We start from the raw sequence: 14679 nt of genomic DNA, 5'->3' as shown, positions 1-14679 counted from the left end.
CGCTACACAGTAATAATGTGTAAAGGTCCCACTGACCATTGACAACTCTACTGTTGTGTTTATCAAGAGTACCAAGCTTCTTGGTGTGCACTTAGTGGAGAATCTCACCTGGACCATCAACACCAGCTGCATAGATAAGAAAGCCCAGCAGCGACTCTACTTCCTGTGAAGGCTGAGGAAAGTTCATCTCTCACCCTCCAATCCCACCACATTCTACATAGGATGTATTGAGAGCATTCTGAGCAATTGCATCACCATCTGGTTTGGAAACTGTATCATTTCAGTCCATAAGCCCCTGCAGAGGATAGTAGAGTCAGTGGACCGACCATTGAGGTCTCTCTTCCTACCATGACGGACATCTACAAAACGCAATGCATGTGGAAGGCAAATAACATTTTGAAGGACTTCACATACCCTTCTTATAAACTTTTCTCCCTTTTAGCCATCTGGAAGGAGGTAACATAGCCTTTGAGCCCTCACGTCCAGATTGTGCAACAGTTTTTATCCCTAAGCCATCAGGCTCTACAATTCATAGAACATAGGTGTACTAGCATATCGTGGTACTTAATTCGTATTGATGAAAATCTGCTCCATGGACCTGGAGAAACGCTATCTCGTCTTTACTGTGCACTACATTAGTAGTTATATATTAACAACAAATAAAGGAGACGACTTGATTGAGTCTGTTGTTTACGACTCTGATGTTTGAGGGGTAGTAACTGTTTATTATAGTCGACTCATGTTAAAGTCACACAAGGAAACAAACACATTCAACAGATAGGAGAGCACAGTTTTTAATAGTCCAAATTACCATTCTTTTTGTAAAGGATATGTAGTTTTACATTTGTTTTAACATTAAAGAGCAGCACATCATTAATGTTTCAAATGAATCGTGCTTTAAGAGCACCAATAAAATTGGTCTTCACTTTACTGTGGCAGCTGGACAAAGCAGTGCATATAGCTACATACAAGGGGTTATTTCTTCCTTTGGTGAAACTGCATGAAAATCTCCTCAACTGCTGAGCATCTTAAATCCCTGACATAAAATCAACATATATGAAAACTTAATTAAAAAAAAATTAGATATCTCCATGTCACAAAAGATAAAGATAAGTCTACTTTCAAATAAAATCACAATTAAATTGACTATTATTAACCTGAATTTTCAAATTCTATGCCACTAATCAGACACAAAATATGAGAATGCTAGTCACTTGTCCTTTTTGCAATCACAATAGATTGTTTATAAACCTGATAAAGAGCAGATTCACCAAATAAAATAGCCCAGTCAGAAATGCTGAATCACAGAGCAAGTCACTAAGACAAATGAAAATCCAAATAAAATACTTCAGGGAATAGTAGGCAATTTGCAACTTGGTTGTCATTATTAACTTCAATTATTTTCAACCAAAAATTAAGGAATGTTATGAACTAACATTAATGTTGTGATACAATAAAAACATGTTATCGTCTTTCATATTTACACTAATTTGATGACCACAACCTGCACACACAGAAGAATCAGGATTTATTGTCATGAACAAGTCATGAAATTCAGTGTTTTGCAGCAGCGTCAGTTGGAGTATTTAGAATTTAGCCAAAGACTGGAATTTGAACTCTTCAAAACATACATTATAATAAAAAAATAGTTTATTAATTGTGATGCAGCTTTATAATAATCAGATAATTAATATGAAGCTCACCCATGAACTTTTAATTCACAGGAATAACGTGGAGAGATTTGATTAAAAAAAATCACAGAATCTTGTGGCAAATGAGTTGGCCATGAACACGGATTAAGACATTTCACAATGAAAACAAGAAAACCAACCTCATATGTATTTGGAACACACTCAAAATGCTGGAGGAACTCAGCGGGTCAGGAAACATCCATAGACAACAATAGATAGTCAACTTTTCAGGCACCAACTCTCCATCAGGAATTAGGCTTCAGCTGGAAACATTAACCATCTATTGCCTTTCATAAATGCTGTCTGAGTGTCCGAGTTCCTCCAGCGTTTTGGGTGTGGCTCCAGTTTTCCATCACCTGCAGCCTCTCTCATTTATCCCCTTCCCAACGTACAAGTAGTTTCAGATTTTTGAATGGTAGCATAGCATCATAGAAATCTCAAGGAATAACATTATATTTAAGAAAATAATCTCAAATGGAACAAAACCAGGTGCAGATAAATTGTCCATCTGAAAGGGTAAGTCAGTGGCACGTCATACTAAATGACTGGCAACTGGCATTGAAGGAGATTTCAGAGATGGTATATATATCTTGGTAAAATATTTTGGCAAGAAAATGAACAAATAAAACATACTGTTCTGTGCTCACTAATATTTTCAGGACACCCTTTTGCTCCACGTTAATAATGGTATTAATTTCAGGCTATTTCTCCAAAGGAAAAGAAGAATTCTGAGATATTTAAGAGAAAGTATATTAATTGTTTAATGCCAAACTACAGGTATCACTGGCTACATTTAGATTTTAAATTTAAATTTAGATGTACAGCTCAGTAACAGGCCCTTCTGCCTCTCAAGCCCGTGCCCAATACACCAATTAACCTTCAACTCCCTAAAACCCCCATACGTTTTAAGGGTGAGGAAACTGGAGCACCCGGAGGAACCCCAGCAGATATGTGAAGAACGTACAAATTCCTTACAGACAGTGGCAGATTCGAACCTGGGTCGCTTGCACTGTAAAAGCATTGCACTAGCTATCTGTTAACCAGGCTGTCCAAATTATAGGAATTAATAAAACAGGTTTGTATACTAGACATGAAAGAAAAGAAGCTTTTCCAAATTTTAATTTGCCTTGTGTATATGGTGCAAATGCTGCTTTGCAGTTCAAAGCACATGAGCAGTTGCAATCTATTTTATAGAAGATGCCTTTAAATTTGAAAGCAGACATTTGACTTTTATTAATGCTGTATCTAACAACTTCATATCCCTGTTGAAAGCTTTCCTACAAGTAAAATAAATCTCAAAAAAATTCCTATTTGTATGGCTACTGAACATGATTATGAATTTTTTGTTGTTGTGCACTTGATTTCTTCCCTTGGTAAAATTGATCAAAAACATTTAGGAGAACATTAATATCCAGCAATATTCAATCATTTGTAATATTAACTTATTTCTTAGGAAATGTAAAGGTGAAACTACTGACAAAAATAAATTCAGTTTGGATATCTTAACATAACCACAAAAATCAGAGTAGTTAAGTTTGGCAATCACAAATATATTTTGATATATCGATCAGTTTGAAAGTCTTTGAGGAACTCACAAGTAGGACAGGCAAAGGAGAATCAGTGACTGTTGTTTACTTGGATTTTCAGAGGGCCTTTGACAAGGCTGCTCAACAAGTCAGAAGCACATGGTATTACAAGAAAGGTATGAGCATGGATAGAAGACTGGCTGACTGGCAGAAAGCAGAGAGTGGAAATGAAGGGGGCCTTTTCCTGCCAGCTACCGGTGACTACTAATGTTTCGGCAGTGCTGGTTTTGGCTTTTCATCTTATATATAAATAATTTAGGTGATGGAATTGATGGATTTGTGGCTAGGGGCGGGTAGTTTTGAGAAGCAAGGAATCTGCATAATAATTTAGACAGGTTGGGAGAATGGACATATACATGGCAGATGGAATACAGAGTAGGGAGGTGTATGGTCATGCACTTTGGTTGAAGGAATTTAAAAAAAAAGTACTCTATTTTGCAAATGGCAAGATAATTCAGAAGACAAAAGTCCAAAGGATCTTGGGAGTCACAGTGCAGGATTCTCTAAAGGTTAACTTGCAGTTTGATTTCCTGTTAAGGAAGACATATGGAGTGCTGGAATAGAAGTGCAAGAATCTAATGCAAAGACATTAGTCAGACCACATTGGTCAGACCACATTTCAATAATTGTGAGCAGTTTTGACCCCGTACAAAAGGAAGGATGTGCTGGAGTTAGAGGGGCTGAGGACATTTACAAGAATGATCATTAATGAGAGATTTAATTCATGAGGAGTATTTGATGGCTCTGGGTCTGTACTCACTGCAGTTTAGAAGGATGAGGGGGATCTCATTGAAACATTCCATATATTGAAAGGGTTACATAGAGTGGATGTAGAAAAAAATATTTCCAGTAGTAGGAGAGTCAAGGAGCAGAGGATCAAAATAAAAGAACATTCCTTAACAGCAAAGATAAGTAGTTTCTTCAGCAAAAGGGTTAGGCATCTATGGAATTTGCTGCCTAATGGAGGCCATCAATGGATATATTTAAAGCAGAGGTTAATGTTATTGATTAGTGAGGGCATCAAAAGTTACAGGTCGAAGACAGAAGAATGAGGTTGAGAGGAAAAAATATATCAGCCATGAATCAAATAGCAGTAGGCTCAATGAGCCAAATGGTCCAATTCTACACTTATGCCTTATCATCCTGTTTTTCCTTTTTTATTTACAAAAATCTCAAGTTAAATGGAAACAAAAGGGATGTCTGTAGCTCAAGATATGGTCATCACTGGCACAGCCAGCATTTTTTTAAAACATTCCTTGTTGGCTTGAAGAAACATAGCAATTCCTTACTTAACCACAGTTATCGTGCTGTTCTTCAATACTGCAGCTAACTCAAGAGTAACACGAGTTAGATTGAGCAATGAAAATCTTTGAAGATACACAACTAAGTCAGATTGATGAACGATTTGAACAGTAAGTTCAGAAAAACTGCAAAAAGACCATCACTTTTGTTTTGGGTGATTTTAATAATAGTAAAAAAAATCATGCATTGACTGAATTGAATAGGGTTAGAACTTCACAGTTACACTTAAATGTATGTATTTAATTCAAAGATGTGTTTGAAAAATAGCTAACTTACACGAATACAATTTCATGGAATGCTAGTTTAGAGTGGTCTTTCTAACTGAACCTTTGATTTACATCCCCTTTCACCGACTGCCATTGCAGAGTAGTTGTGGAATAGCAAGGGCCAGAAGCTACATGTGATCAGGAAACAGGATGAATAATACTGAGATACAATGACCGCAATTAAGCAGGTAAAATTAAGTGACTTTGCAATGACTACGCTGTAAAGTATTTAAACAAGAATGCAATTGTTGTTTGCTGCTTAGCTATGAGTTTAACATAAATCACCCCCATTCAACTTACAAAGACTTACATGACGACAGCATGACAAAACTTCTAAAACATATTTTATGCGGTCTATGTCAGGAGAAATTCAAGCACATTTTTACATTGGCTTTCGAAGATTTCATACAAGTATTTCCCAATTCCCCTTCTATTATTCAATTTCAAAGTGAAACAATCTCAAAATATCACATGGCATTCTCCTGTCTGTGATCTCATGCAAAAGTGCTAAAGGGCTAAATCTCACAAAGTGATATTCAATGGGAAAGAGAGTGAAGGAGTAATTGTCGGGGAGGGTGGTGGAATGAAAGGAGGCACTACAGTTTAGTTAGGCATCATAAGATTTTCCTTAATATGGCAATATTAAGAGGTGTTCTTTTGAAATGTATTGTTATAAACATTTAAGTAGATGCATATTATTGCCACTCAACACAATATTCTTCATGACATCTTATTCACAATCACAACGATTTGTCGCAATTTTTGACGCACTGGTTACTCTTCTTAAACATGAACGACATAATACTCAGAAACAAAATAGGTGGCAGATGGTACTCCATGTTTGATGGATTACTCCATTGGTTTATCAAGTGTTGATTCAGCTCTGAGCAAAACAAAATCAGAAATGAGTTTTACCATGGTTGCAGCAATGATAAAATAGAAGCATGTTTATCCTCCACAATCGATTTTAAGGGAAAAATTCATAACGACTTCAATAATTATTGCGCTAATTATAGCTAAGCCTGGTAATCAATTGATCATGACAGATTTTGTTCATTTTTAGTGTTAAAGCTACCGAGATGAACAATACAAAATCCAAATAGTTGTTACTGGTGCTGATTTCAAGTTACCAAAAGGAAAGCACAACAGAATGCAGATCCCATAATTTTATAGACTGCCTATTCTAACAGTGCAAATCTATTCCAATATTTAAATTTAGATGTGACAGAGTTGGTGGATGAAGAGAGGGAGGTGTGGCATTACTTGTCAGGGAGGATATTACAGCAGTGCTGAGGCAAGATAGACTGGAGGGCTCGTCGAGGGAGGCAGTGTGGGTAGAGCTGAAAAATAAGAAGGGTGAGGTTACTATTATGGGGGTATAACATAGGCCTCCAAATGGAGAAAGGGAACTAGAAGAGCAAATGTGTAAGGAAATAGGTGAGATGTGCAGTAGAAATAGGGTGGTGTTGGTTGGGGATTTCAATTTTCCAAACATAGACTGGGAAACGCAGTCAGTAAAAGGGCAGGATGGCTTAGTATTTATGCATTGTGTTCAGGATTGCTTTTTTCAGTAATATGTTGAGACACCAACTAGAGGGGGAGCGGTGTTAGATCTGTTGTTTGGGAATGCAATGGGGCAGGTGACGGAGGTAAGCGTTGGAGAGAACTTCGGATCCAGTGATCATGGGTCCATTAGCTTTAGCTTAATGATGGAAAGGGATAGGTTGGTTCTGAGGTTGAAGGTCTTTGAGTGGGGGAAGGCCAGATTTGGAGAAATGAGAAGGGATTTGCAGAGAGTTGTGTGGGCTGATCTGTTTGCCGGAAAGGATGTAGAGGAAATTTGGGGGGAATTTTGGGGAAATATGGGTGAGATTTTGAGTGTACAGGATCTTTATGTTCCAGTCAGGCCAAAGACTAAAGGTTCGAGTGAGCCATGGTTTTCTGGTGAAATTAAGAAGTTGGCTTGGGACAAGAGGGAGACCTATACCAAATTTAAAAACAAAGGATTGAGGAGATGTATGGTCATTACTTAGATTGCAGGAAGAACCTTAAGAGGAAATTAGAAAGGTAAAAAGAAGGTATGAGGTGTCCATAGCTCATAAGGCGAAGGTGAATCCTAAGGGTTTTTACAGATATGTGAACAGTAAAAGGAGGGTTAAGGATAGAATAGGTCCACTGGATGATGGGATCGGTGAACTATGTCAGGAACTGTATGAGATGGGAGAAATATTGAACAATTTTTTTCTCTTCCGTATTCACGAGGGAAAGGGACATTGGGCTATACGAGATAAGAGAGGCAAAGGGCTTAGTTATGGAAAGGATAGGGATCAGTAAAGCGAGAGTTAAGGTGGATAAGTCTCCTGGTCCTGATGGGATTTTTCCCAGGACTTTAAGGGAGGCCAGGAACAAATAGCGGGGGCACTGACAGTGATTTTTCAAAGATCACTGGAGGAGGGGGTGGTACCACAGGATTGGAGGGTTGCAAATGTAGTTCCGTTGTTCAAAAAAGGCAGTAGGTGTAGGCCAAGTAATTATCGGCTAGTACGTTTGACTTCGGTGGTGAGTTTTTTGAGGACGTGACAGAAAAAGTGGATGAAGGTACAGTGGTTGATGTGATCTATTTGGATTTTAGTAAGGCTTTTGATAAGGTTTGCATGGAAGGTTAATAAGGAAGGTTCAGTCACTAAGAATTAGAGAGATTGTGACATGGGTTCAGAGGTGGCTGGGAGATAGACAGCAGAGAGTCATGCTGGACAACTGTATGTCAGGTTGGAAGCCTGTGACAAGCAGGGTGCATCAGGGATCGGTGCTGGGTCCCTTGTTATTTATCATTTATATTAATGATTTAGAGGAGGGTGTGGTTAACTGGGTAATCAAATATGTGGATGATACGAAAATAGGGGGAGTGGTGGATAGTGAGGTAGATTTTCTTGGATTACAGAAGGATTTGGTTTGTTTGGAAGAGTGGGCTGAAAGATGGCAGATGGAATTCAATGCAGACAAGTGTGAGGTGTTGCATTTCGGTAAAAATAACGAGAATATGACATATACAGTTAAGGGGAGAGCAGTGAGGCACGCAGAGGAGCAAAGGGACCTGGGAAGGTTATGGTACAGAGCTCACTGAAGGTGGATTCCCATGTAGACAGGGTGGTTAAGAAGGCATATGGTATGCTAGCCTTCATAAATCATAGTATAGAGCTGGGAGGTGATGCTGCAGCTGTTTAAGGCATTGGTGAGGCCAGGTTTGGAGTACTGTGCTCAGTTCTGGTCTCCAAATTATAGAAAGGATATAGATAAGGTGGAGAGGGTGCAGAGAAGGTTTATAAGAATGTTGCCTGGCTTACAGCATCTGGATTACAGGGAAAGATTAAGGAGACTGGGACTTTATTCATTGGATCATAGACGACTGAGATAGGATTTGATAGAGGTATTTAGGAATAGATAGACTAGACATAAACAGACTCTTTCCTTTGAGGGCAGGGGAGGTTGGAACAAGAGGCCATGAGTTAAGGGTAAGGGGGCAACACTTTAGGAGATATATTAGAGGTGGCTTTTTCACTCAGCGAGTGGTGGCAGAATGGAATGAACTTCCGAATTACATAGTTGCGCCATTTAAGAGAAGGTTGGATGTGTACATGGAGGTGAGGGATTTGGAGGGTTATTGGCAGAGAGCGGGAGGTTTGAGCTAGTGGAGTTGTTCTAGTGAACCAGTGCGGACTCGAAAGGCCGACATGGCCTGTTTCCGCTCTTTAAATGGTTAAAGACACATTTATTTGAATACATTACCCTTCAAACAGGTTAAACAAAATGTGATAACATTGCTATCTATTCACTAACAGGAAAGTTTTGAATAATGAAAAGGTCACATAAGATATTGTTACGGTGAACTGAAAAGCTGTTATGAATTTTTTCACAAATATATGGCATATAATTTTCCCAATAAAAGAGAAGTCTGGATTTCAGAGAAAAAAGGCTTTAGAAATATGCAAAAATTGAATAGAATATTATGTTTCAGAATTATTTATGAGGTTTACGCCAACAAGTTCACAATACATAACGTAACAGCACAAAACATCTGTACATCCATGCAATTGAACACAAAATATTGGAGATGATTCATTCCAAACTTTCAACTATCCTTACACTGGTTCATCTGAAGATGCCTTCTGATTCAATCGACAACCTGCTGGTTTTATGGTGACAAAAATAAATGTACCAATAAAAACAAAGGGAACAATAAGACAATTCAGCATTTCAACATGTATGAGAACAAATTAATTAAATTGAACAATTCTGAAATAGAGCTCATAATAAGATTCTGACAGTGGAAATCAAGAAATAAGTGAATTATGCAATTTCATGTATGTTCTTCTCACGAAATACAATCAAAATTGAGCATTTTCTTCAGAACAAAGATGAAGTCAGGTGCTCATCATTACGTAGTTTAATTAATGTTTTGGCACTTACCATTCTGAAGTAATCCTTTCATGTATAGAAACCAATCAAAATTCAAAGAAGGCCTGCTGAGAATTCCACTCAGATCATAGTTTAATTGCCTAATGGGCAATGAATGCATATTTCTTCCCCAACTTAAAATGCTTAATAAGCAGGAGAACTAAGGTATTGTGCTTAAATATACACAAAAATGCCAGAGGAACTTAACCACTAATATTTTTACGACTACGAGTTTACACCATGAGTGAGCTTCCCCTATGATTGTTCATTCAGACCTGTCAGGACATTGAAGGAGGAGCTAAACTCAATTTAGAGTTTACTCTGGAGTTTTATTTAATGATAAGATCACAAGGAACTTTTTCCATCTTTTCTTCCTTTTAACCCCCCCACCTTAAGACTACTTATTGCATAAGATTTGAAGGAGGTTATGGTTCATTACTAGAGGATCAATCACCTCAATCGTATTTTGCATTAATTTTCACACGAGTTCCAATGCAGGACAGCTGTTAATAGAAGGATGCACTCAAGATGATGAAAGGAAGAGGGTGGAACAGAAATTGAGGTGAGGAGAAAGCTGAATGGTTGCAACCTGCTCTGTGTGTGATAAATGTAGATATAAAGGTGTGAGCTACAGAGTGCTTGGATGTGCCTGGGACTTAGGGAGGAAAGTCGAATCATTTGGACAACAGATGAGAGTGGTGTTTGATTGCAACAGTATAAAACAAGAAAAAAGGAAGAGGAGACTGGCAGACAAGAAAAAAAAAGTGCCTGAATTTCTTTGAGGCAAAAGGACTGAAGGAAAGAAAGAGATTTGCTCAAGATTACTGTAAATGAGAACCTGTCGAATTCAAAACCAAAAGAATATATTTTTGTTCTAAAAAAAAATCTTTAAATGGTGTCAAGATTGAAATTTCCCTTTTAAATTGACAAAAAGAGAGAGAGAGAGCAGGGGAGAAAGGGAGAGAGAGGGAGGGAGCGAGTCAGATTGTTGAAGGCTGAGGCTGTGAAGAATGAAGAAATGAAAGAGCTTCAACTTTGTCCTCCAGATGAATCATAAATTGCTTTTAGACAAGCAGTAAGTGCATGTTTGGGCTCTGGTCACTAGCGAACCATGTTTCTAGAGTCTCATTGAGAATAGTATTATTGACCATAAAATATGTCACCTTTTATTTTTTTGTGATCTGGGCTTCAGCATTTATTGTCCATCCCTAATTACCTTGGGAAGGTGGTGGCGATCATCTCCTTGACCCAATGTAGTCATTCTGCTAAATAGAGTGTTCAGGATTTAGACCCAGAAACGACAAAGAGCCACCAAATAACAAGTAAGGATCATGTGTGACTGAGAGGGCAACCTGCAGGTGGTGGCATTCCCTTGAACCTGGTGCCCTCATCCTTCTTGATGATAGACCAAAGCTCCAAAACCAAAAACTCTTAAGTATCGGGTGAATTACTGCAGGGCATTTGGCAATGATAGTCACTGCAACGACTGTATGCCAGTGGTGCAAATAATATTTAGGGTGTTTGATAGGACACTTTGCCCAGGAGAGTGTTGAGCTTCTTTGCAATTATTGGCGCTGGACAAATTTATGCAGGTTGAGAATATTCCATCATGCTCTTGATTTTGCATAATGATTGCAAACTATCGCGGTGTTTTGAGGTGAGACAGTCACCATCTGTTCTTTGGCCTCCTCTTGCAGCTATGCTATTTATATGGTTGGTCCAGATGGATTTTCATTCAATGGTAGCTCCAAGATATTAATATTGACTATGCTTTTGTAGAATATGGGTGGGTAGATTCTCTCTTATCGGAGATCATTATTGTATGGACACTTCTGCCACTTTACTTGCCACTCATCAGCCAAAGCCTGAATATTGCCTCAGGTTTAATGCAAATAAGTTTGGGTTATTTCCATTCACAACTTACAAGAAATAAATGAGTGAAATGAACATCAGCAAACATTCTCAATCCTCAAATTATATTTCATCAGAACATTCTTGTCTACCTAAATCATCAAATTATTTGCAACTCCACAGATGCTGCCTGACCAGTTAGGTTTATCCAGCAAACTGGTTTTACATAGGAACATAGGAAGTAGGAACAGGAGTAGGCCAAAAATGGCCCATTGAGCCTGCTCCGCCATTCAATACGATCATGGCTGATCTAATTTATGACCTAACTCCACCTACCTGCCTTCTCCCCATATCCCCTAATTCCTCTATCATGTAAAAATTTATCTAACCGAATTTTAAATATGTTTAATGAGGCAGCCTCAACCACTTCCCTGGTTAGAGAATTCCAAACATTCACTACTCTCTGGGAAAAACTAATTTTCCTCATCTCTGTCCTAAATCTACTCCCCCGAATCTTGAGACTGTGTCCTCTCGTTTTAGTTTCCCCGGCCAGCTCAAAAAATCTTCCTACATCTATCCTATCCATACCCTTCATAATCCTATATGTTTCTATAAGATCTTCTCTCATTCTTCTGAACACGAGAAAATAGAATCCTAGATGATTTAATCTTTCATCATAAGTCAACCCCTTCATCCCAGGGATCAACCTAGTAAACCTCCTCTGGACCATCTCCAAAGCCAGTATATCCTTCCTCAAATATGGAGACCAGAACTGGACACAGTACTCCAGGTGCAGTCTCACCAGTACCTTATACAGTTGCAACATTACCTCCCTACTCCTGAATTCAATTCCTCTCGCGATGAAGGCCAACATTCCATTTGCCTTCTTAATAACCTGCTGCACCTGCAACCTAACTTTTTGCGATTCATGCACAAGCACTCCCAAGTCCCTCTGCACAACATCATGCTGTAGTTTTTCACCCTTTAATGATTGAGATCACAATGAACTTTTTCCATCTTTTCTTCCTTTTAGTTTAGATTTTGAGCAATTAAATATATCTTGACATACAAATTAATTTACAAATTAAATGATCTGTTTTCAGCTAAAGTGGTTTGATATTACATTAATCATGTTCTGGGATTCATGTTCTATTTTTCATGAAGTCTCAATGTTTTAATTAAGTATTAAAAATGTTATATATTGAATTATAAATTCAATTAGTTAAAAAGACTATGATAAAGCAATATATATTGTCCATTTGTTCATGGGATCTGCCACTCTTTATTTGTTTACAGCCTTACTTAAAGTAATAACAATAAGAACGTTTTTTTAAGAAAATAGATTGCTCCCATATTTGGCAAGCAAAATAGGGAACCAGAAAAAGAAAATTATAAAATTAGTGAAATTTTTCTTTTAAAGCTATCATCAGGTTAACATACACTTTTTTTCCCTTTATTAACACAGTATATTTTGCAAGAGCAGCAATATCCAGAGCCTGCAGCGACTGCGTGATTCTTGAACTGACTGTTGGAAAGCAGGATTGTATTTTAGAGTATACTCTAATGGAGGCATCAGGTTTGCCACGAAGGAGAGTGTAAATTGTTCAAGTGACATCTGTGAGTGGGTTGAGAAAGGCAGTGAGTAGAAAGAACATGAATCTGCAGAATGACTGGTCATACACCTCCTCAACTCTGCTCGTTGCAATTGCATCACCTCAGGAGCCCTGAGGAGCTCCATCATGCCACTGCTTGGGGTTTTATGTAGGCTGAGATCGGAAGTATGCATCTCTCCATATAAAAGCTCTTGCAAGCTCACAGACAAACCAACCTGCTGCTGATCATTCAATAATGAGAACAGAACATGGATGTCCCTGCATGGACACCTTAATTAACTTGAGTGAGGATTTGAGACCTTGGGACTATGACTAAGAAGAAGAGGGTACAGATTTTTATACTGGTTTCAGTCATTATTGAAGAAATGAATATTGTATACTTTTTATGAATGATGTCAAGGGAATAACTCCAACACAGTTAGTGAACTGTGGCAGAAAATGGCTGCTTCAATTCTCCAAAGGATAGGAATTCAAAAGGGAATTTTTGCACAATTATTAAAACGATACATCCCTTCTTAATTAAAAAAAAGTTTCTAAGCATGTGTAATTATGATAATATATTTTTCACTGTAGTAAATCCATTCGGCATTAACATGCAAATATTTCACTTCCAATGTCAACAGAAACACATTTTAATAGCTATTCATTCTGTTCTTCAGATTAATCCATCATGCTCTCTCACTTGCAAGCATTTTTTTTACACTTTTATTTTTAATTTAAGATGAGAACTCCATGTACATAAGCATTTTATAATCCTTTGCAAACCATCTGTTCTTTCTTACAACAATATGAAAGCCAGCTAGCTACATTTACAGTTCAGAGGCTTTTGTACTTAGAAACTGAACTCAAAACTCAACCAGGTATTTAAGTTGTCTTGAAATGCAAATTACACTTAATTCAATGCAAGCTAAATCTTAGGAGTGATATAAAGTACATTCTGGACAAAAATAACCAAGTTTTAGAGGTTATTAAGATACAGAATTTCTTCTCTGGTTTGTAATGAAGTCAACGAATTATATTACTAATGCTGACCCTGGGGCAAGACACAATCTGTGAAGGAACTCCATCCGGAGCAGTATCATGGGGGGAGAATAAAAAGGACAATGCTGCAGGTCAGAACCCTTCATCAGGGCTGATAGGAAAAGGTGCAATAGCTGAGATAATGAGCACAGGATGGGAGAAATAGGACCAGACTCAGTAATGGATTGGTGAGCCAGGGAGAGGTAAAGGATAATAAACAGCGGCAGTTGATAAAGAGAGGGAGAGAGAAACAAAGGGGTAAGGTGTGGGTGACAAGGCACATGCAGTTATTTTGACAATGATTTTATGTGATCTTGCCTAGTGCGGAATGCCACACTGACCACCGGCTGGTTCGCTGCAAGCTCAACCTTCACTTCAAGCCAAAGCCCAGGAACAATAAAGCCCCCAGAAAGAGGTTCAATGTTGGAAAACTGCAGTCAGACGAAGCGAGAGGAAACTTCCAGGCAAACCTCAAAGCAAAGCTCGACGTTGCAACCCGCCTCACGGACCCGTCCCCTGAAACCCTCTGGGATCAGTTGAAGACTACCATACTGCAATCCACTGAAGAGGTACTGGGCTTCTCCTCCAGGAAAAACAAGGACTGGTTTGACGAAAACAGCCAGGAAATCCAGGAGCTGCTGGCAAAGAAGCGAGCTGCCCACCAGGCTCACCTTACAAAGCCGTCCTGTCCAGAGAAGAAACAAGCCTTCCGTCGCGCATGCAGCCATCTTCAGCGCAAACTCCGGGAGATCCAAAATGAGTGGTGGACTAGCCTCGCCAAACGAACACAGCTCAGCGCGGACATTGGCGACTTCAGGGGTTTCTACGAGGCTCTAAAGGCTGTGTACGGCCCCTCACCCCAAGTCCAAAGCCCGCTGCGCAGCTCAGACGGCAA

General features: G+C 38.6%; 1 protein-coding gene across 12 annotated transcripts in view; it reads right to left on the bottom strand.

Moving 5' to 3' along the window:
• Nucleotides 1-704: 704 nt before the first annotated feature.
• Nucleotides 705-14679, bottom strand: part of LOC138760114 (protein prune homolog 2-like) — a 134884-nt gene continuing 120909 nt past the window's right edge. For 3 of the 12 annotated variants that reach the window (XM_069930502.1, XM_069930531.1, XM_069930542.1), the window contains 2 exons: nt 10464-10565; nt 705-5728 (listed from right to left, as the gene is read on the bottom strand). In XM_069930502.1, coding sequence (XP_069786603.1) covers nt 10496-10565 — 70 coding nt within the window. In that variant the 3' untranslated portion in view covers nt 705-5728; nt 10464-10495. Of the gene's footprint in view, nt 5729-8988; nt 9032-10463; nt 10566-14679 lie in introns of all 12 variants that reach the window. The other 9 variants (XM_069930519.1, XM_069930533.1, XM_069930524.1 and 6 more) reach the window with 7 other exon arrangements.

Source organism: Narcine bancroftii, chromosome 1 (assembly GCF_036971445.1).
Source record: "Narcine bancroftii isolate sNarBan1 chromosome 1, sNarBan1.hap1, whole genome shotgun sequence".
Classification (NCBI taxonomy): Eukaryota; Metazoa; Chordata; class Chondrichthyes; order Torpediniformes; family Narcinidae; genus Narcine; species Narcine bancroftii.
The sequence above is the reverse complement of the archived record's forward strand: the minus strand, read 5'-3'. Positions and strand labels throughout refer to the sequence as shown.